Raw genomic sequence first — 24,505 nt, 5'->3', positions numbered from 1 at the left:
ATGCCCTTTCCCAGGCAGATCCATTGCAAAGCAAATATGCTCCTATTTTTTTCTCTTAAAGGAAAATGTGTAATCACATTTTGACATCACCTTCTTGGAAGTTTCTAGCATACTACATGACTGGTACCAAAAAGTTAAGAAAAGATTTAAGGCATGCAACGACCAAAAGCAGTGCAGTTTGAGCCTCTGACAGAATCTCCATTTTTAGGGACGGACATTTAGTCCCACCAGACAGTTGGGCAGATATTTTCCACACAGGACTGAGATGGAAAAACAGTAATGAAGACTTAAAAACAGGTCATCTGAAATGAAGGCAGCTGTAAAGTTGTGAGGAAAATGGTAATAAATAGTTGTGATAGTTGACCAAGTTCACTTGGGAATGTAAAAATATATCTGACCTTCAAATGCCCTTGAATAAAAATAGTTAGAATACAAAACTTATTTACAACCATTCTCAATGTTATAATTGTAATATAACAAAAAGCAAACCAAACAAAAATCTAGCACATCCAGTCTTTGAAAGAGTAGAATGAGCTCAGATTTCTGCCAGAATTCTAGATTTAAAATACAGCCTTTAAGGAACTGCATAGCAGTAAAGGAAATTCTTTAGAAATAGAATTCTTGTCACTGCTAAACTGTGGCTGAAAAACAGCTGTCCCAAATAATGGGGTTTTATGCTTTGATGAGGCAAATAGTGGTGTGGACATAAAGTGCTATGACTAACAAATAAATGCTTCCTATATTATCAGGAAAATGCTGAAGAAGTACTTAGAATTTGGGGATTTTTACAAACTCATGTTAAAGAAATCCTGCATCTTGATGGTAAGGCAGGAGGCATGTCAGTAAAACAGTTTCCTGGTGTGGAACCTTTTTTGAAAGAGGATTTTCCAAAGCTGAGTGGTTTTTAATTCCAAATTTCAGATGAAACTGTCATTTATCAATGGCTTCACACTCTTTTCCATTTCTCTTTGAGGTGATAAAAGGAAAATTCATATGAGAATCCACACTGATTTTCTGAGACCTGGTTGAAGAGTATAGGATTGGACCTTGGATATATCTTGGATTGAGGGGGGCAAGAAGAATAGTGAAAAGGGAAGACTGAATTTTCAAATCTAAGGGAAGGAGGAAGCAAGCTCAGGGAATGGAGGGGGAAGAACCAGTGTCCTCTTCCCACTCCCAATTTCCCAGGACTGCAGTGGAGGCCAAGATTTCACCTGAACTGGGAATGCTTCTGTGCCGTAGCAAATATTGGTGAAATTGCTCAGTGAAGCAAGAGGATAACAACTTGCCATTGCCATCATCTGAGCAGTTAATTCAGATGGTGGAGATGCAGGTGGCAGACTGAAGGGAATTTTTTATGCCAGGTTTTTCCCAAATGTTATTTTTGTTAACTGAGGCTACTGAAAGTGGGTCATGAGGGATCCTCTTCCAGAAGTATATGAGAGTACTCCAAAGGCAGAAAATATCAAATCAAAACAAAATCATCTCCCTTTCCTCCCCTATGAATGTGTATTTTAACATTTCCATTTGAAGGCCCCTATTTTGTAATAAGCATGGAATAAACTTTGCTCTAATAGTGAGTGATCCTGCTTACTCAATGAGACTATTGTGCAGAAACCCTGCTACATCTGCTGCAGAAGTTATAAACTGTCTGGTGAAGAAGGAAAAGAGAGGATGCTCTCAAAGTTAAAGCAGCTGTATGCTCCCCTGGAGAAGTGGGTTTGGGTTCTAAGCCTGCCTCTACCACAGAGTTCCCAAATGATGTGAGGCAAGTCCCTTTGAACAAACTTTCACAGGTGGTCACTTACTGTATGTTCCTCATTTTTGGGACTTCTGACTCGAGACCCCAGCATCAGATTTGCAGAAATGCTGAGCAGGACCAGCTGCAAGTGTAGTCACTGAGTGCTGGCCTGACCCCACAAACTGCCCACAAATGCTGAACTCTCCAAAACAGGAGTTCTTGGGTATCACAGATCAAATACACAAAATTAGCGAGCATTTTCCAATTTAATCTCATTGTGCCATCATCCCTGTAAAGCAGGGATAAAAATTGTCTTCACATCACAATGTCTTAGTCCTTATGCAGCATTCTCACAATGTAATGAAGGAAGTTTATTCTCTCTCAAAAGCAGCATCTGACTATGTAGTGGATAAAGCTTGGGGATGCAGTCAGGATTAAAATCCCATTGGCTGATTAGTCACTAAGACAGCACTGTCCATTTATGTACTGAATGAAAGAAAGAACCTTGTAGCAGAAACTGCTGGTGATGGTGCCATAACAGTGCCACAATCCATGATACTCAGTGAGGAAAAATTAAAGCTGTACCAGTCAACTTAATCTGGCCATGTAATAATTTACTTTTGATTACTTTATTTGCAATCTTAATATCTATTTAAAGGAGATGTCATTGTGTGCACAGACAGGAGGGCTGGGGGCTTTTTTACTAATTTATTACTGTAGAATATAAGTTCATCTTCCTTTAAAAAAACCCCCAAAACAGGGACCTCTAAGACACTTCATGACCCTTACTGGAGGTGCTTTAAAAGCAGCAATACTTTTTTCCCTAATGTTTTCAAGACTTTTGACTCAGATAGATGTATTCATATATAACATTAAAAAATTGTAACAAGCTAAAAATTCCTTTCCCTCAGTTCTCAGATATGTAATATTCATCTCTAAAAATGACTAATACAACAAAATCTCAGAATAATTAGAGGCAAAAAGCACATACACCATAACCCAGAAAGTTGTAGGAAGTGAAATCTCTTGAAGTGTTTGGAGTTCAGACAAAACAAATGCATTGCAAGTATTCCATTTGTGAAATGGTCTGGGCTGAGCTTGCTTTGTAGAAACTCCAGCTAGTTATGGGATGCAGTTGGACCTTGAAAGATGCCTGTGGCTAAGAAGCCAGAGAGTTGGTACATCTGCTCTCTATATTTCATTTTTTGATTCATTTTCAGCAGCCCTGTGCCTTCTAACACAAACATGCCATAAAAATCTTGATATGTGTAGTGCAAGATCAAGCAGTTAATTTGTATACTGATGAGGAAAGAGAGAAATAAGATATTTTTCTTTTAATAAGCAAAATTAAAAGCAGAAAAAACAGATATATTTTTCTCTGTGTTTCATTTCAGAATAATCAGACTATCTCTTACTCAGTACTATTTACCTACAGTTAAATATTAGGCATCAGTGATAATAAATCTCACAAATGGCCTGTCAGAGTTCCTTCTTTTGCTATTTCACAGTAGGAAGATGGACGAAAAAAACATTTATTTGAGAAAATTACATAGACCAGTAATAACTTGGAAACTGAAAGGCACCAAATGAAAGGAAAATAAGCCAGAAAAAAACATTAGCTTTGATTAAAATAATCATTGTTGCAAGTATGGAATTGCCATGAGAATACTAGGAAACAACTGTAAATCTATTTTTAGAAGATTTGTATGACTCAATAAATAGCTTATTCAAATCAGTTCCTCTTTTTTAATAGGGCTTTAAACTTGCTAACATACAGTTGCACAATTCTTGCAGAACAAAAGCAGTATTTCCACATGCCACATTTCTTACCGCTTTTAATTTAAGACTCTTTCAAAGGTGCAAATGCAATTGTTACACCAAAAGTACACAAAACGTATTTTTATACAGAAATTATAAGGTACTACTTAGGTAGATTGCTCTTGTGTGGTAAGAGGGCTAAAAAAAGGGCTGAAAGCAATTCAGTTGATAGTCATGCTTGCTCTGTGTCCATGTAGAACACTTGCCTTGCACAGATCAACCACAGACAATTCATATTAGCCAGACTATCTTGCTAGTAGGAATGTGTACCTAGGGAAAAAAAACCAACCACCCCTTTCTGATGTGTCATCATTCAATGAAAAGGACAAAAAAGCAGACTTCTCTGAAATGATTGCTTTTTTTCGACACCAGCAGTGAACTGCAGTGTTACAGATCATACAGGCTTTGGTCCTACTGGAAGCACTTTTCTGCAGAATGCCCTTTATCTCTGAATAAACTCCCATTTAATGGCTACACTCCCGGTGAAACTGTACACTCTTGAGCATAATGTGCAAGAGAGGTCTCCCTTTACCAAGCCTCTGAATTGTGAATCTTAGGCAGATATTTAAGAGAATATGAACACATTAGTTACACATCTTAGTAGAGTGTTGCAAGAAGCATTTCAAAGCACCTGACTGATGCTTGATTTTGATGAGTTCCTTTGCTCCTCCGGTTTATCCCCTGCCACGACGAGTAGCTGCTACTGATCTCTAAATCAATACCCTGACACATCCTGGGTGATGTGTCAGTGCACGAGCATTTTCACTGAATCAAGGCAGTTTCAATGAAAAGCAGGGACTAGCTGCTGGAAAATAAAGCTGGGAGTTTCTGATATCTTGCAAAAGCAGTTTTAAGGGTGGGTTTTTTTTTTTTTAGTATTTGCTTTCCCACATGCAGCTGACTGCCATCTTCAAAGGCTTTGGGCAGAATGTCTGAGAAACACACCCTCTCCTTTTGAAACCTGCTGTCTTCTCCTATGGTGACAATGGTCCTGCTTTTTTTTTCTCTTTTCCTTGTCGTGCTCAGATGACTCCAGGTCTCACACTTGTTACAAAGCACTGAAGAGCTTCCTGAGGCTCAGGGTGTCTGTGGATTATACTGTGGATGTTTCTGAAATAGATATCTCAAAACTTAGCTGCTTGTGATTATAACTAGCTAGAACTGAGGATCCATTTGACCCCTTCAGTCTCTTGTTCCCCACCAGTTTGACATTATAAAAATAACAACCATCTAGCCATAAAATAACATGGGTTTTTTGAGCTACTATGTGCAGACATAACATTTTCATTCATAAGTATTGCCTGATGTCATGAACTTATCTCTTCATAGAGCTGACAGAGGTGAGTCCTTACCAATAGAATTTCATATTTTGTCCAACGCAGGATGAAACATCACATGATGAGGGCAACTTATGTATTGTTGCTAATTGCAGTGCAGAATGAAATGTGAGAGAATTCAGTAACTCTCCTGGTCCCTGACAAGTTACTTTTTTTATTTTTACTCACAAGAAACTTTGAAAAAGCGTTGAGTTTTGAAAGGATTCTTTAGCTGTTAGATCTGCATGCATGCTAAGCAAATCATTGTGATACCAAAGTAAGTGGTTTGGTGGCAACTCCTACGTTAAAGAAAATAGAATTGCTGTTCGCTGTCTGTCAACAGGGAGGTCACTCCCATCTGAAAGGAATGTTAAGAGGAAGAATTAACAGACACGTTGAGATTCAGTATGTTAGAACAGTGGTAACATAGACAGTGGATAATACGGTGGCAAATGCAAGAAAAACTGCTTTGAGAGCAGCAATAGGCTTCTGACTTCGGCCAATTTACTGCTCATTTGAGGCCCACAGGAGCTTTAAAGGAGCTTCTTAAGAGGTTTCTGAAAGGTGGAGGAAGCCATTGTACAAGATGATGGGTGTGTGTGAATACATTACCTCCTTGAGGGCATGAAAAAGAGCAAAAGCCTAAGTCTTACACAAAGCAGACATTTTCACTGGAACCAAGTAATAAAACGGTCAGCAGAATAAGACTAGAAGTGTGCCAGTAACAAATAACAGCATCATTAACTATACTGCGAATTTTCATCCCAAATTTTTTTTTTATTTTCACAAACAAGACCTCTTGAAACTTACTTATGTAATGAACCAAACTATAGACTATACAATTTCTTGCATGTTATATTAGGTGAGTTTATTCTTATAAAACAATTAATCATAGATCCTGCCCAGGTTATACTGTTTGCATGAGAAAACATATGTTTATATTTGTATCCTGAGGCAAGAGCAAAAAATGAGGATTTTTCCTGCTCTTTGCAGAGGCTGCAAGATCTCTGGGACAGCCAACAGCCCCACAGTCTGGTGCTACTCACACACTGCAACAGAAACTGAGTTTCCTGTTTCTTGCTTTCAAATTGTGGGTGCATGTTACATGTTGGATGGTTTATTTTTAGGTTAGCACGTCACTGGGAGAGTCTTGGGATTGTAGCTGTAAATTGCATATGGTGTACATACATACAACCAGTACAGATTACAGAAACACTAGTTGTAAGTGAAGAAATTAGAGAAATATGCAGAAATAACAGGTTAATGGGACTGATTCCAAGTGTGCAAGCCCAAAGACTGCATGATAAAACAATCAAAACAATTCTGAGCAATGAACAAATTAAATGTGGAATCCCAACATACCAACTCTTTGGGAGACAAAATTCTACCAATTTTGGCCACCTATACCCAGAAAAGGAACATATATAAATTAAATGTGTTTGACAAACAGCAAATACAAGCCATTATAAACCAACCAGTTGCAGACAAAATAATGGAAAGTTTAGCTGTGTTTAACCATGTTGTCAGACCATCACTGGGACAACAATTAACCCTCAGTTGTGTGTTTAATGTAGGCTGACAGGCAACCAAAAACACCTACAAGCAAACATATCACACTTCTGTCTTCTTCTGCCGATTTTCCTTACATCATCTCCCCCAACAGACAATATAAAGGTAGGAATTTCACCATGCTAGCTGAGAGAAAGACTGAAACACGTGGATGGGGTGAGAAGTGGAGGGATCTGCACCATAACAACAATGGATGTTTCAAAGATGCATATGAAAATTGACAGGAAAATAATTAAATTGCTACATTTTGAAGGTTGATGCAAGTAAGATTAAGAAATGATGCCACAGTTCAAACTAACACAATTATCTGCAAGATTAAGAAATGATGCCACAGTTCAAACTAACACAATTATCTGCAAACTGTTCCTAAGAATAAAGATATTAGTCTAATGACTGACATCTGCTAATTTCTAGAGTAAAGTTTACATAGCACAATACATTAGATTTTAATAAAGGTGTCTCACTGAAATTGCAATACCTGAAGCCCCACAATTATTAAAAGCCCACGTGCTCTGAGTTCAGCAGCTGTTCAGAAACTTTAGGAACTGCTTGGAGGGAGCTTATTTCAGGACCAATGCACAGTCATTACCTGCAGGTCGAATAGCTCATAAACAATTATGCTACAGTGACATTCAAGAAAACAGCCTTACCTTTAATTAGAGTATTTGAGAGGTGAAGAGGAGCCATTTGCCTTAGGTGCCCTTCATGTCTAATGGCACTTAATTTTACAAATACAAATTGACTTTTCTGTTAGCTGATAATTCTTCTTCCGAAGAAGAAATTACAATTTTGCTTATATATAATTCATAGGTGGGGAAGTTCTATCAAATCAAAGGGGTACTTTAATTCTTCCTGAGGAACATGCCACAAAACAAACTACAAGAGACTTGTGTGAGAGAGAATAAGCTATGAATTATTTTGGGTATGAATTTAGGGATGGGGAAATGCTGTAATTCAAAGGCAGCTCTGCAAAACCTCTCTGCATCAACCATTGCTTGTTTTTGTACTTTTACTTTTGTTCTTAAAAGAGACAGAATGTTAGCTGTACTCCAGAGCCTCAAAAAGTCACTCAGGAGCTCCTGCAAAGCAGGAACAGCCATGTGAACTTCCCAGTGACACACACACCAACACTTTGGAATGAATTGCAATGGTGTAAAGCTACCTGAAAACACCCTTCCAACCCTGATCTTACACTGCTGCCCTTTCTTGGTACTCCTCTCTATATAATGTTGACATTAAAATAGTCATTCATACCAATTTTATCATTAAAAAATTCTATATTTCTGCCAAATAAATGGGGTTTTTAAGATGCATGAGGAAAGTGTGAAAGGGAGATACAGTTGAAACAGCTACCTGGACAGCACAGTGATGCTGGGACAGGTCATTAATGTCTAAAAAGTTGGGAGCTCGTTAGATAGGATGGATTTTGAGCACTGGACAGAAAAAGCAAATGGACTCTGAGGAGAATGAGGACTATCAAGTACAATGTTTTTTCAATGCTTTTTATGCTAAAGGGTTCCCTGAGTTTTGGTTCAGTCAAGACATCTACTGATGGGGCAGTATGAAGCTATTAAATTATTTGAGACCATTAGACAAAACACCAAAAATAGGAGGTTTCCACTCATATTCTTGTTCTGAAACAGGTGGATTTGGGTTTGGACCAGATGACCTCCTACAGTCTCTTTCCACCTCAACTGTTCTGTGACACTGTCAGTCCCTGCCAGCGGTGTGTGATCTCTCTCGTTAATGTGCTTTACTACCAGCTGACCTTCAGTGACAAATGTGGCCATCTGCAGGTCTGCCCCTCAAGGGAAGACTGTCCTAAGGAAGAAAGGATGACAAAGACAGTCCAAGCTATGGAATCACTTCCACAGAACAAATGACTGAAATAGCACTTTTCCTGTGTTTCAGAAAGACTAATAAGGGACACTGGAAAGGAGAGGTGAAGGACAGCAACACTCCAGTCTCTCATGTTGCCTCCTAAACATTTTTGAAGGCCTGTCAAAGGCAAGCTACAGGTAGATCTGTAAGTGACCAAGTAGTGTTACAGATGAACCTGTAAGTGACTGAGTAGGGCTGATTTTCAATTCAGTGCACTTGTTTAGATTCTGCTTTTTGTCCTTCCCTTGCCGATCTCACAGGGCAAGCAGGAAGCAAGATGAGGCATGGGGAAAGGCACAACAGAACAGGACTGGTAAAAGAAGGAAGGCAGGACTTTTGTTCAGTGAGAACCACCATCAGTGAGAGTCGCCGTGCCTTCCAGCGGTCTGACTGAAACGGCGGCGCTTTCCATCATTGTTCTGCCACCATTTAAAACATGCTTCTGAGTGACTGTGATGCAGAACAGGAGTGTCTAAATGACCTAGACAAAGGCTCTTAATTAAAAGATGGGAACCCTACTGAAGAGTTTGTGAGGTTGCAGAGGATGAGGCCACACTAGTGAAGCTCCATTCCCATGGCTGACGCTCCAATCATCCCCGCCCCCTTTTTTTCCTAGAGGAAATGTGCGACTTCCCAGCTGTCACCCTTTTTGGTGACACGTGATTCAAAACGGTGGCTACATATTGAAAGCCCGGCGGAGGCGGGAGGCGCAGGGCGGTGCCCGGTTCGGCCGCCCGCCCCTCACGCCCGCCGCGGGTGTCCCAGAGCAGCCCGTCCCCTGCGGGGCAGAGCCAGGGCTCCGGCCCGGCCCCGCTCCCTCTCGCCCGCTTTCACTTTCGTTTCCGTTTCCGCCGCTTGCCCGGGCGGGGCTTCCCGGCCATGGCGCTGGCGACGCTGGCGCTGAGGGTGCTGTGCGCCAGCGGCGGCTCCCTGGAGCAGGACGAGCTGAGGCGCAGGCTGCCGGGCCGGCCCTCGGCCGAGCAGCTGGCGGCCGTGCTGCGGGACCCGCAGCGCTTCACGCTGGTGCGGCGGCCCGGCCCGGCGGCGGCGGCGGCGGAGGCCGAGGTGGCCGTGGTGGTGGCCACCAGCCCCGTGCGGCTGTGCCAGGAGCACGTCGCGGGCTGCCCGGGGCAGTGCGGGCAGCTGCACCTCTGCAAGTACCACCTGAAGGGCTTCTGCCGCAACCAGGTAGCCAGGTGAGGTGCGGAGGGCGGCCGGCATCGCGGGGGGCTCGGCTTGGGCACGGAGTGCCCCTTCAGGGGAAGGAGCTCTCAGTGAAGGCCTTGCAGCCCTCTCCGCTTCGGGAATGCTCACTGCCCGCCTGCTTTTATTTTATTTGTGTCCGTGTCTGCAAAGGCGGCAGACGCAGTGGTTTCACAGCTTTGGGCCGCAGCACTTCCTCTCCGGATCCTCAGCCTGGCTCTTCCCTGCCTGTAGGCTGGGCCGTGCCAGGGGAAATTCCCTGCCTGTCCCTGTGCTGCAGGAGTGCACAGGGGGATGTGCTGAAGCTGAGTGTCCCTGCATGTCCCTGTGCTGCGGGACCCTGGGCGATGTGCTGAAGCTGAGTGTCCCTGCATGTCCCTGTGCTGTGGGACTCAGGGGGATGTGCTGAAGCTGAGTGTCCCTGCATGTCCCTGTGCTGCGGGACCCTGAGCGATGTGCTGAAGCTGAGTGTCCCTGCATGTCCCTGTGCTGCGGGACCCTGAGCGATGTGCTGAAGCTGAGTGTCCCTGCATGTCCCTGTGCTGCGGGACTCAGGGGGATGTACTTATTGGGCGAGAGGGAGCAATGCTCTGGAGCTCTGGTGGTTTTGTGTTTGTGAGCTGCAGGTAAAAAAGGCTGATATTGTCAGAGTACACTAAGGCTCTAATTACTGTGAATCAGAAGTAGCATGGCAATTATCCTCAGAGTAATTGTGTAATCTGCTTTGCAGATCACATAATGGCTTTATAGAGGAAAAATGTGGATTTTCCTGAAACTAGCTAATTTTGTGTGCTTTTTCAACTGTTCAGTGTCATGCCCAGGGGGTAGCAATATAATGCAAGTCATTTTGCTGTTGGGTTTCTTGAGTTCTAGGAAGGGATGCAGGTTTGTTCATGACTTCTACTCAGACCACAATCTCCGTGTTCTAAAGCAATATGGACTTGAGAATTTAAGCCGTGATGAACTTTGCCAGCTACTGCTTCAAAATGACCCTTCCCTCTTGCCAGAGGTGAGTATTACTGTGGCAGCTTCTTAGCCTTGTGTTTCAGTGAGCATCACAAAGTGGAAGAGGCTTGACAGAGATGGAGATATTTGGTGTCAATTTAGTTAGCTTAATGGAAATCTAAAAATAAATCTGCATCCTCTCGCCTGTGGTGGGTGGACCCTAGCTGGTAGCTAAGCTCTTGAACAGTTGCTCACCCGCTCCTCACTCCCCTGTTACAAGCAGCAGAGCTGAGCATTAAAAGAACAAAGTCACAAAACATGGGAATGTAGATAAAGGCAGTGTAGCAAGTGGAGGAAAGCAGGGAGGAAAGTGTTGCAAAGGAACACTTCTGCTTCACCACCTGGAAGTAGACTGATGCCCAACAAGTCTCTGAGCAAGTGCTGTGTTGTAAGAAGGACCCATCTCCCCATTCTTTCACCTTTCCTCTGTCCCCTTCCCCACTGTTTTTTTTTTTTTTTTTTGTTTTGTTTTTTTAGAGAATGACATTATGTGGCATGAAATACCCCATTGGCCAGTTTGGGCTGTTTCCTAGTTTTGGCTGGAATAGAGTTAAATTTTTTTTCTAGGAGCTGGTACAATGCTGTATTTTGCATTCAGGATGAGAACAATATTGATAACACACTCATGTTTTAGTTTTTCTGAGTAGTGCTTGCTCTAAGTCAAGGACTTTTCAGCTTTTCATACTGCCCTGCAAGCCTGTAGACTCGGGGTGCACAAGGAGCTGGGAGGAAATGCAGCAAACTAAACAAAAGAATATTCCATACCAAGACAGCTGACCCAAACTGGACAGCAGGATATTCCATACCATCTCATCATTCTGAACAGTAAAACTGGGGGAGGTTGCCCAGGGGTGGTGGCACATGATGGGGACTGGCTGAGCTTTGGTCAGTGAGTGGTGAGCAGTTGCATTGTGCATCACTTGTTTTGTCTATTCTTTTGTCACCATTATTATTTCCTCTTGCTTTTATGCTGTATTAAACGGTGTTTATCTCAACCCTATGGGTTTTACCTTTTTTTCTGATTCTCTTCCTCATTCCCTGGAGCGAGTGAGAGGCTGTGTGATGTTTATCTGTTCTGGTTTTGGTCGAGATAGAGTTGATTTTCTTACTGGTATCATGAACAGGGCTGTGTTTTGGATTTAATATGACAAATTTGCAACACAGTGATGTTTTGGCTGTTGCCAAGTAGTGCTTACTTTCAGTCAAGGACTTTTCAGCTTCCTATGCTCTGCCATCTAGGAGGTGGACAGGGAGCCAGGAGGGAGCATGGCCAGGACAGCTGACCCAAACTGACCAAAGGGATGTGTTATCAACACTGTTTTGATCACAAACCCAAAACATAACGTGGTATGGTCTGCTATGAAGAAGGTTAACTCCATCCCAGCCTGAACCAGTACCTCTTACCATCAAATTTGGGTCAAAAAATTACAAAACTATTCCAAAACTATAAAATCAAGGAGACTTAGCACTAAGTCCCATCTCAAGAATGTCTGCAAGAATGTTGTCTATTGAAAATTGTTTCTAAACATTAGCAGGGCAGAGGGAAAGCTGTCAAGTAGTCATTTGGAAAATGAGAAGAAAGAAGAAATGTTTCTTTCAAAAGCAAATTTATGCACATAGCCATAAAAAACTAAAAATCATGGATTCAAACAGTCTAAATCAGGGCATTGTACTTTGATGTTTAAATTACTTTTTTCTTCTTCTTCCCAAGGTCTGCTTGCATTATAACAAAGGTGATGGACTGTATGGATCTTGTTCCTTTAAAACATCCTGCAGCAAACTTCATGTTTGCCAGTACTTTTTGCAGGGTCAGTGCAGATTTGGCAGCAGCTGCAAACGATCCCATGACCTATTAAATCCAGAATGCTTTGAGAAACTGGAGAGACAGGGCATAAGCTCAGACATTATTAAGAAACTACCTTCCACTTATAGAAACATGTATGACATAAAAAATGGCAACAGGAACATGTATGACACAGAAAATTCCAAGTCTTCACCATGCAAAGGTAAATAATACCATCTTTTGAATACATCAGAAGAGTTGTGGTAGTGAATTTAGTATTTTTACTGGTGTCATTAAGAAAACTGAATTTATGTCTTCATTGGTCTTTTAGGAGGGACTTTGTACCTATCTCATTGACAGAGATCTTTGTCTTGATAAGTCAGGAGAGGTGCCTGAGAAATAGAGTGCTGATGTTTATGAAATTCTTAAACTTGGGGTTAAAAAAGCATAGCAGGAACTGGAAGTAGGGAGCTCTATAATTTTGGAGTTTTTTAGGTAAAATACGTAAAGGTAGAGACCTGTTTCTAGAATAGGACTGATGGTTGTGTGATTATAAACAGTGTAATTGTCTGATTATAAAATATTATTTTTCTTTAATGTAGCAATTGTCTAGCACAGGAATTCACAAACGGTACTATCCTAGTTACCTCTTAGAAGTGTAATATTGTGTTTGCACTTTTCTTTTGATGTTCTTTAGAATTGTAAGTTAAGTGTAGTTTAGCAGAGAAAAAAAGGATAACAAATTCAAATGAATTCAAATGTGTATGCTCACCTCCACTATTCTGCCTGCAGTTCCTGCCTCCTTTCCATAACGAGCTTTAATTTACAGAAGTATCAGATTTTGAAGCTTTGTATTTTATGGCTGCCAGTGTGATCAGCTGTGTGGAATGCACAATTAACTCAAGTCCATCTAGAAGTACAAAGTCATTGGATTCTGTTTTTCTTTTGTGGTGATGGCTAAAAACTGTATCTGAGGAGTTCAGCAGTTACAGGGAAATCAAGTTCAGGAAGGATGGGTACAAGGAGGGGACTTTGAGTATACAAGTTTATCAAAGGCTTCCCATCTTTCTGGAATTGAGTGCAGTTGGGTAGTTGCAAACATTGCCTTTAGGCATCTTCCCTAGGGATAGGAAGACTTGTAAGAGGTGTTTTTGATACAGAGTATATTAATAGTTATAATTTCTCTAGACAGAAAACCCAGCACTGGACAAGATTCCTCAGCTACGAAGGACAATGAATCAGAACAGATATGTTTATATCATCTGTACAGAAGCTGTGGCTTTAAAGGTAGGTTGTCTCAACTCTCAGTACAGACTGTCAAGTCCAGCCTGTTTTTTCTGCTCTCATAAAGAGGAAGTGGTAGACGTCTTTCACAGAAGGGGGAAACTTCAGAGTTTATTTTTATGTTTAGTTAAATCTCACTGCTGTCTTGAGCGCTGTAGTAAAGTGTTTGACCTGGCACACCAAACAAAGGAAGTATTTTATTTCGCTCTGAATCTGCCTGTGCTGAAGATTGGCTACTCCACCTGTGTTTACCTAAGAGATTGCTGAATGATAGGAGTCACATTTCCAAAAAGGAAAGATATCAAAGATACTCTGAATTCTACATTTTCCATTATTTCTTCTAGTACTCTTCTGTTCCATCTCTCTTAGCTGCTTCCCTTACAAAGTGTTCCAAAGTGTCCAGGAAAAAGGCTGCTTTGCCAGCTTTCCTGTTGATTTTTTTGTCATCCTTTTTCTTCTTGATATTCTTGACCTGTGTACCGAACACCTTTTTGTATGAACTGTGTGATGCAGTTTCTCCTTGGCTTTCCCTGTAGTTAAGTTTCCTTTTGCTCTGCTGTGAAAATTGGCCTCAGGTTTATGCACATGTGCACTGGTGATGTCACCTTCACTCCCTTTGAGGAGTGACTGCACAATGACTCTTGGAACTCTTAAGTAATGCTTGTGATACCTTGTGGTGAATCATAAATACATTATTTTTCTATTTATGAAATAAATCTAGTATGTACAGAAACTGAACTTCTACCTAAATCCAAAAATTCAGGTGTGGCTTGCTTATGCTAAAAATTTTTGAACTACTGCTTGTAATGGTTCCATAGGTGAACACTTCCCCTGGCTATCCTTTTGAGGATTTCACCATCTGGGTATACAGCCCTGAAATGTTGGAGTTCTCTCACAGCCTGTCAAAATAATGCATCTCCTACTTCTTTTTTCTAAAACTTTTACAGAAAAGTGTATCAGAACCCATTTTCACTTGCCATATAGATGGCAGTACTCTGAGGGTAATACCTGGAAGGACTTCACAAATATGGAAGAAATAGAAAAAGCATACTGTGACCCAAAAAATGTCAGGTATAAACTCTTATAAAAATTTATATGTTTGGAGTTTGCTGTATTGTACCAGATCCTAAGTGGCTATAAATTGCTACAATTCTATTGTTACTGTTACATAAGTAATTTCATTTGGCGTTCTTCTACTGATCTCACTGTGCATGAGATTTGCCCCTCCTCCCCCTTTTCCCACAAAGAGAGTATTGGAAGGGGCTCATACCAGTATGCCACATACCATGCTGGAAAATTACCTATTCCTTTTAATGTTACAGGCTCTTTGAAACCCTTCTTAATTTATGTCAGTGTTTTCTTTAGAATATAGCTGGTCAGCAAGAAGAAGGCAGTGCCTGTTTTCCACTGTTTCTGTTCATCTTATGTAACTCACTAATTTAGGAGTGGGTTATGGTTATTGCCTGTAGAACCAATGTGAGTCATAATACTGTAATGAAAAATATGTACAAAACAGAGCTAGCACACAGAGTTGTGAAAAGTTCAAAGTGCAAAGCACATATTGTAGTGAAAAGTTGCACCTTTGTATTCTGCTTTTGGGTGAGATTGACTTAATTTGCAAATTCGTAGTGGGCTTCTGAATCTATGAGTAAAGCTTCACAAACAGTTCTGATCTTTTTGTTTTTTCTCCTTTTTTCTAGATTTGACAATGCTCTTATTTATGGATGGGACTTTATCCCACACTGTGTCCGTTTTCACGATATGTACTGTGGCTTGCTGAAAGTCAGACGTCTTTCTACAGCCTCCTCTGTGACCAAACCCCCTCACTTCATTCTTACAACAGAATGGACCTGGTACTGGAAAGATGAATATGACAAGTGGCAGGAGTATGGAAAACAAGTAAGTGTGGAGAAATGGGGAGACTCCTAACTCTGTGTGAGAGGTGCAGAACTACTGCAAAGTGCCTAGTGTTTATACCTTCCCCCTCTTTTTTCACCCTTTTCCTCTCACTTGTGCTCTACAGATAAGACATTAAAGGCCTAATGGGTCTTCTCCCTGTGATTTTATTTGGTTCAGGTAGGGGGACTGATCACTGGTGAGTCACAAATATTATCAACAGACTCACGCAGTGAGTCGTGTCAGGTAGGATCACAATAATAATATTTTTTCCCATTGCTTCTGAGAAAAGCCTCCTTCTTTGAAGTTCTGGTAGTACTCTGCCATCTTTCTTGGTCTAGTTGGTGAATGTGTGATCTGTCCTGGTTTCAGCTGGGATGGGGCTTATTTACTCCCTGGTAGCTGGCACAGTGCTGTGTTTTTATTTACTATGAGAATAGCATAAATAAAACATGAGTGAGTTGTTGCTACATGGTGCTCTCTCTAAATCAAGGATTTCTCATATGCTGATATATCCTGCACCCACCACACATACTAGAGTTGTTGGTTTTGAAACTTGCTTGTCTATAACAGACCAGGAGAATTTTTTTCTTTCTCTATTTTGGTGACAGGATGATCTTCATGCAGCTGCTACTGTCTCCAGTGATGATCTGGAGAAAGCTTATTTGACTGAAAGTTCTCCAAAGCTGACCTTCAAAGCTGGAAGACATGAATATGAAATAAATTTTGTGTGTAGGTTGCATTTGCTTTGTTCTTCTGTTTTGTCCTTCCCTCCCTCCCAGCTCTTGTGGTTTTCAACTACCTTATTACAGGAGATAGGAGAGAGAAATTTGGACTTTGAATTGCAATGCTTACAGAGACAGAGCTTCTATCAAAGTTCTCAGGATAAGAGCTGTTCACATAAGCAGAGTGACATTTAGGTCACTGTGAATTATTTCTCTTGGTGGTCAATAAAAATAAATGGTCTGTGATAGATGTTGAGTTCTGTTTACAGGGTTTGAAATCTACAACTAAACGTAGGGAAAAAAGTATCTCGGTTGCAAATCGAGTAGGAGGGAGCCTTTTTTTTCATATTTTTGACAAAACAACTTGGTGACAAATGTGGCTGCAGTGTGAAGACTTTCAAAAGCATCTTTGAATGTTACGGGATTTTTTTTTTTCCCCAGCCATGGTGCAGAAAAACATTCACTACAGAACAGAGAGGAAGATTTGCAGAAGACCTAAATTTGTCTCTCAGGCAGATGTGGAAAAGACAAGAGCCAGGTAAACCACCACTGCTCATTCTAAGGTGATGGGTTTAGGGCTTTGTGAGGGCTGAAATCCTCCATGGTAAAAGCAGGGTGAAGAAGTAGATGTTAAGGCAATTGTGAAAGACAGGGAGAGGGAAAGGGATATACCTTTCCTACAACCATGTCTAGCCAGGGCAGAGCTGCAGCCTGGCCAGCAGTTTTCAATCAGCTCAGGAGCCTCTGCAGTGAAAAAAATTCAGGCTTGGGCACAGGAAGGGTGGAAGTGTTGGAAATAATTCAACATGTAGCAATGTGTTTATATGTACTAGCTCTTTCTGAGATCAGTAATTTCCAAAGCTGAGTGCAAGTTTAGAAAAATTCTTTTGAGAGCAGCCAATCTGAAATGAAAGCAGTAGTTATTACAGGTAGAGCAAAAGGTGGGAGCTTGCAAGGAGAGAGAGTTGCATGTAACAGCCAATTTTTGCACATCCCCTTGCACCATACAGTCCTTGCTTAAACACTGAAAAGAGCAGCTAAACACAATTAAAATTGGGGTGGAAGAACAGGGGAGGGCTATATCTATCCTGTTTCTGTCATACTGCATGCATTTGTATTTATCTTCCCTAGTGTAGCAGGTCTTTATTATATATACATTCCACTCTGCAAGAGAAATCCTTATGTGTTCAGTTCAGAGTATATATTTCTTTTTTTTGTCATTTGGCATCTTGCTTCCTTACAGAAGTCTTGACACGATGACTTGGAACAAATATTTTCATGTGCTGAACAGAAATGACAGTTTTGAAATATTTTTGAATATGCTCATTTGCCTGTATTCTCCCTAAGCTTGATAAAAATGTTGAGTACAATATGTGCATAAAATTTCATGTTTTATTTTATTTTAATTGTCTATTTGTAATGTCTTATAATCTACAGGGGTGTTAAACATACAGAAGAGTTTAAGAACATTCCAGCTCACTGGGACAAATCTGCCCTGCCTGAACTGGGTTTCAAGGTTTGGAGCTTTTTTAGTTGTTTCCTTTTGTCAGTTTTGTCATGTAAGGTTTGTTCCATTACAAGTTCAGGGGTTTTTTTTTGGCTTTGTAAATGTTTCTGTGTAGCATAATACAGAGATATTGGTAAATTTAAACCTGATACCACACTGAGCAGACTTGGAGGTGAAACTAGACCCAAATTTAAACAAATGGTGTCAGTAAAAATGTGACAGCAAGGACTTTCACTGCAACTATTAATCCCATGCCTTGGCAAATTTGGTGTGTTAACAAGACTGCTACTGGTGCCCAAAATACAGTTTTGAAGTCCCAACATGTGCTGGAAGCATCAGAGGTAGATTATGCCTCTGAACTTCAGGGTAGCCATTCCCTTAGCTGTAGACTATTGTAAGACTATGAAGCCAGGAGAGTTCACAGAATCACACGGAATAGTTGGGCTTGGAATGGGGAACCTCTGGAGATCGCAGAGGCCAAGGCCCCTGCAAAAGCAGGTTCACCTAGAGTAGGTCACACAGGATTGTAACCAGGTGGGAGTTGAATATCTCCAGAGAGACTCAACAAGCACTCAGGGCAGCTTGTTCAGGGTGGGATCTTTTATTATTGCGTTTACTGTTGTTTTATTCACTTCAGTGGAGTAAACTTGTTTACCTTTGTAACCACACATATGTGGTCTACCTTCTCTGATTTCCTGTCTGCTTCCACCAGCTCCTCTGTCAACTCCAGTAACTGTACTTACAGTAAAGGTGTTATCTGATGCTCAAAAATTGCAAATTGCAAATCCTTAATAAGTTGTCACTAAGAAATAGGGAAGACTAATGTTAATATTTTTTGTATTCCTGCCAAAATACACAAGTAAACTTTTCTTGCTTTCAGGACTGTGGAAGGAACTGATTTTTGGTAGTGTGACTATGCTTTTCCCTAAAATTGCTCAGAAAAGCCTCTTCAATTGATTTAGTGACAGAACAGGCAGTGCAGTTTGTGTTCACTGGCTGTAGGGAGTATTAACTAGAAAGATCCTCTGGTTTTCTGCAACATAAATTCTCAATTCCTTTTTTATTTATGTGTTCACTTCTGCTATGTATTAATGTATTTAGATACTGTTTGATGCAAGCAAATATATCTTGACCCAGATATTAAGAGGAGTTGAGTGGCTGCACAAAACCATGCAAAAATAACTTTTTAAACTTTTCCTTGCAGCTGATTGAGCTTGATTATTCTTCTGAAGAATATAACAAAGTCAAAATGGACTTTCGGCGCACAATGCCCAGAGCAGCTATTAATAAGATTTGTAGAGTTCAGAACCCATCCCTCTGGGAGCTGTATCAATGGTATGTGTAAAACACTGCTCTGGTTCCTATGGATGATGTCTGCTGTTTCTGCAGTTAGCTGTATGTTCTGTGCTAAAGATAGAACATGCATTCCTGAAATGCCTCTGCTTCCACTCACCCACTGAAATACCTGCCTAGTATCAATATTTAGATAAAGAGGTATCAACAAACCCAAAACTCAATCAAGACACAGAGCTTAGAACAGTCAGATTCAGGGCTGTGTGGGAGGAATCCTTGCTCCTGACTTCTGCCAGGCCTGTGTCCATGACAGATTCCTTCCAGTGAAACCTTGAAGCTGGTAGTGAGTCACATCTAGCACAATGTTTTCACAAGCTTGTGAAAACTGTGTCTTCAAAATCAAATGCAAAACTCATGGCAGGCAAGCCTTAACTCCACTGTTCAGAGAAAAAAAACTAACACTGAGATTCCTCCCTCTCTCTTCAAAGGCAGTGAAAGAAAACATTTGTAGTAAAGCATTTATGTATAATGAAAGCATGTTTGTGTGCCTAAGTTGGGCCTTGCTGTAAAGATTTTCAGAATATATGCTGTGTAAAATTGTTTCTGTGTGGCTGGAACCTGTGGGTACAGCCACTGTGGAACTGCAAAGATTCTGCTGCTCATTGCAGGCAGAAGGACCTAATGCAGAAGAGCAATGGTGGAAAGGCTCCAGATGAGCGATTTTTATTTCATGGGACCAGCAAAAAAGACATTGAGGCCATCTGTCAGCAAAACTTTGACTGGAGAATCTGTGGCCTTCATGGGACAGTCTATGGCAAAGGTGATTTTTCAGCTCTTTCAGTAATCCTAGCCTTGCTAAAAATTATCAAAATTCACTTCAGAGGGATAAAGTTTGCAAGGTGATACTTGGCCAGTCCCTGGGCTTCTCTCAGTTGTGATGTGGGCAACAGAGCTGAGTTTCAGAAAGGTCATTTGGAGCTGAGGCACTCCAAAAGGCCTTGGCCTCTGCTTTCCTAAGTTTTTGCAAGAAAAGACAGAGTTAGGAGAGCTCAGTAATAGGGATAGTTTCTGCTGGACTCCAGGCTTCCTGCTGCTCCAGTTTCTCAGAGCTCTCATAGAAAGCAGCCTGGGCGTTTATTTGTGGGGTTTTTTTAAAGTTGATTGTTGTTGTTGTTTTGGTTGTTTTTGTTTTTGGGTTTTGTTTGTTTTGGTTTTTTGTTTTTTGTGGGTTTTTTGTTTTGTTTTGGTTTGGTTTTTTGGGGGTTTTAGTTGTTTTTTTGTTGTTGTTGTTTTTCTTCCCAGGAATGTAAATGCTATTCTGGTTAGTGTTTTTTTCCCTTGTTAACAAATAAATATATCCTTTTACATTGTGCTGTGTACAGGAAATTACCAGCACATCCAGTGGAATAGCTGAGAGAGGCTGACTGGCTGACTAAGCAGCTTTCTGCTTGAATACTTTGTAACTCTCAGAAATGTTAGAGAATCACAGCATATTTTGAGCTGGAAGGCACCCACAAGGATCATCAAGTCTAACTGTCCTGATGAATGTTAGTAGCCTCTGCTAGGAGGGGAAATATGGTGATATTGAGGAAGGTGGACATCTAGAGTCAGGAGGAAATCCTTTAGAGGATTATGATAACATTTTAAACATTGCTTTTGAATATGTGTGCTGTGAAAACTAAAAAACCTTAGTGGTCATTTCCACTAGGAGGGACATAGAGGACATGTGAAGGCTTTGGAAAAGCTGTTCACGAGTTGCTTAATGGATTTGTTTATTAATTAATTTTCACACAGTATAATTTTGTTCCTGCAGTTTTGGTGTCTTATCAACTCTGTCTTGGTGTCTCTTCTGCAGGAAGCTATTTTGCAAGGGATGCATCTTATTCTGACAAGTACTGTGGGCCAGACTCCTACACCAAAACCATGTTTCAGGCACGAGTGCTGGTGGGGGAGTTCACTCTTGGTAGTTCTGATTACGTTCGGCCTCCCATGAAGGACAGCCAAAACTTCTATGACAGTTGTGTGAATAACTATTCAAACCCTTCTATCTTTGTCATCTTTGAGAAGCAGCAGATTTATCCAGAGTATCTCATAGAATACCAGATATTGGCAAGATTTATGTAGCAGCAAAACCTGTCATCCTTATGTTTAACTGGTTTAAACTTTTTTTAGCTTTGGCTTAAGAGAGAAATATTTGTTTTGAAGATTAGTGGGTGTTCAGAAACATTTTTTCTCTGTCTTTTCTGTGCAACAGAAAACAAGGCATAAAAAGACGTAGAGGATGTTTTAGAATTCCTAAAATCCTGTTTCTGTATCCTATTTTTAGCAGCTTTCACATTACCCTACATTATGAGAGTGTTTCATAAATTTATTAGAAGAAATTGCAGATGGTTGTAGCAGAGGATTGGCCATGACCTCCAAGTTTAAACAGTTTTTAATTACTGTTTTAGGTTAGATTTTTTACACGTTAATTGGTTAGAGGCACTGTCCCTCTACCTGTTTATCTTTTAACGTAAAACTGGATAAAACACGTTTTTTTAATTAATTTTTCTCCTGTAACAGTAGACATCCAGGTGTTTGCAAATGTGATTGTGCACATCTGTGCTCAACTCATTGCACAAATTTTTAGAAGCACTTTTCTTCTTTGTCTCTACTTAATCTGCACCAACAAAACCTCATAAATTAAATTTGCTTGTTGAAAAAGAACAGAGATTTATTTCCACTTGTTGAGTTTCTCATTTAAAACAAGTACTAAAGATACAAGCATAACAAGGGTTGCTTGGTGCTGTGTGACCTGGTTGTTTTATCAAATAAATACTATATGTCTGAGAGCACAAGTTTTTCATTACTTTCACTGTGCCTACAAACAAAAGAGTGCTGTCAGGTGCTGTGGAGGAAGCAGAGGATGCAACTCATGCTGTTATTTAATACCATACTTAGGAGGGGAAGATACTGCTTGTCCTGCTTGATTATCAGTACCTTGTTCCTGTGGATGAACCTTATGGTTCCCTTACAGCTGTTGGGAAGGACAGTGAGTGACTGTCTCTTACCAGGTATTCTGCCTCTTTTTGGGTGCAGGAGACTCACAGATTTCCTTTGTAGTCAAGCTATTGTTGGACTTTTTTCAGGAAAAATGTGCTTGCCTAGGAAGTGGTCTTCAGCCACAGACCTGAAACCTTTAAAATCTGAAGATTTGGTTGAATATTTAATTATTCCCATCAGAAGAAGATAATGGTGTTGAACAGCCAACTTACATGTGTGCAGTCAAAAACTTGAGTTATCAAATATTTTTGTAAGATTAAAGTTCCTGATGCATAGCTAGATACTTTTTCGTAGGATTAATGTGCTAAAGTAGCTATGTTAGCTATACTGTTCTGAAAAAGCCTTAAATACTTTCTGTATAACCTAAAAAAGATCATCTTTAACTGCATTCTGTATACATCTCTTTAATTCATCTGGATGAAGATTGACAGATGTCAGTCACTGGGTAACTCTTGATTACTTCAACACTGTGAGGCAGGAGCTTCACCATAATTAGCTGCAGTAAAACTGCAGACCTCTTTTTATGACAACTGCAAATCTATCAGCATGGTACCTAAAGGAAAATAACTCATATTTGTGTTTAATCCCAGTGAAACAAAGGATAGGGAAAGGCAAATTGACTGTATTATTTCTTTTGAAAGGTTTGTAATAGAACATAAATGATAAATCTCATGTCAGCAAATGAGCTTGTCAGCAAATAGTACATTCAGTGAGGAGAATAACAGTTATGGAGAAAAGCTTTCCTATCTGTGCAGAATAAGGTTTTTCTGCCAAAACAAAAGCCACATTCACCTACATTTTAATGGCAAATGAGAATACTGGTTGTATACATTTCTTCCTCTGAACATAACCAGAATTTCAGGTAAGAACTAGGATAGCTAAAGTTAGTGTTAATCTTCTGTGAGAAAATTGAAACAAACATTCTTTTTCAGGCAAAAAGTTGAAATATTTTTATTGAATTTTTTATTGTATTTTTAAAACCTCTAACTTGGAGAGGATTTATGCTTGTGGTTGTTTGAGTGGTTGAGTAAAACAGTGAATAAAATGCTTGGTTGTAGTAATTTGTCGTGTGTTATTTCTCCATTATCACAGTAAAAGAAAAGTTGCCACGTTTTCCACTTCTGAAACTGCAGGGGTAACTTCCCTGTGTAAAGTAAATAAATAGGTACTCAAACCAGTAAATTTCTTGTGATGATTTTCTCTTTTTCAATACTGAAATTGCAATGTTTCAATACACTTGTGAGTTTAGAGGCTGTTGTTAAGCAGTAGGAGTCCCTCTATAGCTGATTTGGAAATGAATAGATTAAATAGATGTTTGCATTAAATACAAGCTTTAGACAAAAAGTAATATATTGACTCTTTTCTGAGTGAGGAGGATCTCTTTTGGCTACTTAAGCAACTGAACAGGAAGAGTGCAATAATCTGTCACTCACTCCCACACCATGTGAGGAGAAGGATAAGCTGTGATGGTTGTTTCCTTCTTCAGTCACAGGTCCATCCTGGCAAGACAGACGGCACAGCCAGCAGAAGCCAAACAGCTTTGCTGTGCCAGCAGTGGGGTGTGGAGCACAGGTTTATGAGCCCAGATCCTCCACCTGCTGCCCTGGGGAGGGGGCTGGCAGCCAGCCAAAGGCAATACTGCACCCTTCAGTGAGGGTTACCTGGAGCCAGGCTTGTCATGACTGGATTTTGTGAGATGTGGGTGTCAAAATCCTGTCTAAGTGCTGGCAGCAAAGGAGTGGCAGTGCTGGTTGGGATACCTGCAGCCTGGCAAAGTAGGGGCTGGAGGGTGAGAGGAGCTTGGGTGGATGGCACACACCAGCTACAGTGGTGTGCTCAGTGCTGCTGGGCTTGGAGAAGGAGCTTTCCCTCTAGGAACCAGTGCTTAGAGCTGCCTTAGGGCCAAAGGGCAAGTGGGACCTGCAGAAAAGCTTGGAGTACATCCAGCAGAAGATCCAGGTGGGGTGCCTGTTACATGGGCACCATTAGTGGTGCTTCCATGTTTTTCCAAGGGACAGGTTTCATGGTCTCCATAGCTCCATTGCACTTCTTGCTTCAGGCCCATCAAAAAGTTCTCTGCATGCAGAAATCCTAGCAATTGAGGACATATTCCATCCTTGAAAGTAGCCATAGCCCCCAGCATTGCAGGGAGAAAAACATCTTAGAAACGTGAGATTTTTCAAGGTCAGAAGAAAGTGAGTGGGTCCAGTATAAGCCAAGCAGTGACAGACAGTTAATAAGTCAGCTTTAAATTATTTGACCATGCTTTCTCTGTAAACACATGGAAGAGTCTGGTATCAGGTGAAGCTATGTCCAGGATGTTTAACAAAGGGAAATGAGAAGGTGATCATTGCCTGAAGAATATTACACAGAGAGGAAATTCTGCAGTTTAAAGTCAGGTGAGAACAAAAAGTTCCAATTTGCAATTGATGGAGCATAGTA

General features: G+C 40.7%; 1 protein-coding gene across 2 annotated transcripts; it reads left to right on the top strand.

Moving 5' to 3' along the window:
* Positions 1-9,136: 9,136 nt before the first annotated feature.
* LOC306801236 (protein mono-ADP-ribosyltransferase PARP12-like) lies at positions 9,137-23,245 on the top strand. Of its 2 annotated transcripts, none has more exons than XM_079304101.1 (12): positions 9,137-9,521; positions 10,402-10,537; positions 12,245-12,539; positions 13,505-13,603; positions 14,548-14,671; positions 15,301-15,499; positions 16,108-16,228; positions 16,663-16,759; positions 17,659-17,737; positions 18,933-19,063; positions 19,690-19,841; positions 20,877-23,245. In XM_079304101.1, the coding sequence occupies exons 1-12, from the start codon at positions 9,205-9,207 to the stop codon at positions 21,143-21,145; spliced, it is 2,019 nt and encodes a 672-aa protein (XP_079160227.1). In that variant the 5' UTR covers positions 9,137-9,204; the 3' UTR covers positions 21,146-23,245. The 2 variants fall into 2 exon arrangements, with proteins under 2 accessions (XP_079160227.1, XP_079160226.1); XM_079304100.1 differs by having other exon boundaries at positions 10,396-10,537.
* Positions 23,246-24,505: the final 1,260 nt, after the last annotated feature.

The sequence above is a fragment of the Erithacus rubecula genome, assembly GCF_903797595.1.
Source record: "Erithacus rubecula genome assembly, chromosome: 4".
Lineage (NCBI taxonomy): Eukaryota > Metazoa > Chordata > Aves > Passeriformes > Muscicapidae > Erithacus > Erithacus rubecula.
Note: the sequence above shows the minus strand (reverse complement) of the source record. Positions and strands in the feature narration are given on the sequence as shown.

Bases quoted from the DNA above. Each gene is read 5' to 3' on its own strand.
- LOC306801236 (XM_079304100.1), top strand. From the start codon at position 9,205: ATGGCGCTGGCGACGCTGGCGCTGAGGGTGCTGTGCGCCAGCGGCGGC. The intron at 9,522-10,395 runs GTGAGGTGCGGA...GGGTTTCTTGAG, and splicing joins TGCCGCAACCAGGTAGCCAG to TTCTAGGAAGGGATGCAGGT. The intron at 13,604-14,547 runs GTAGGTTGTCTC...AAACTTTTACAG, and splicing joins CAGAAGCTGTGGCTTTAAAG to AAAAGTGTATCAGAACCCAT.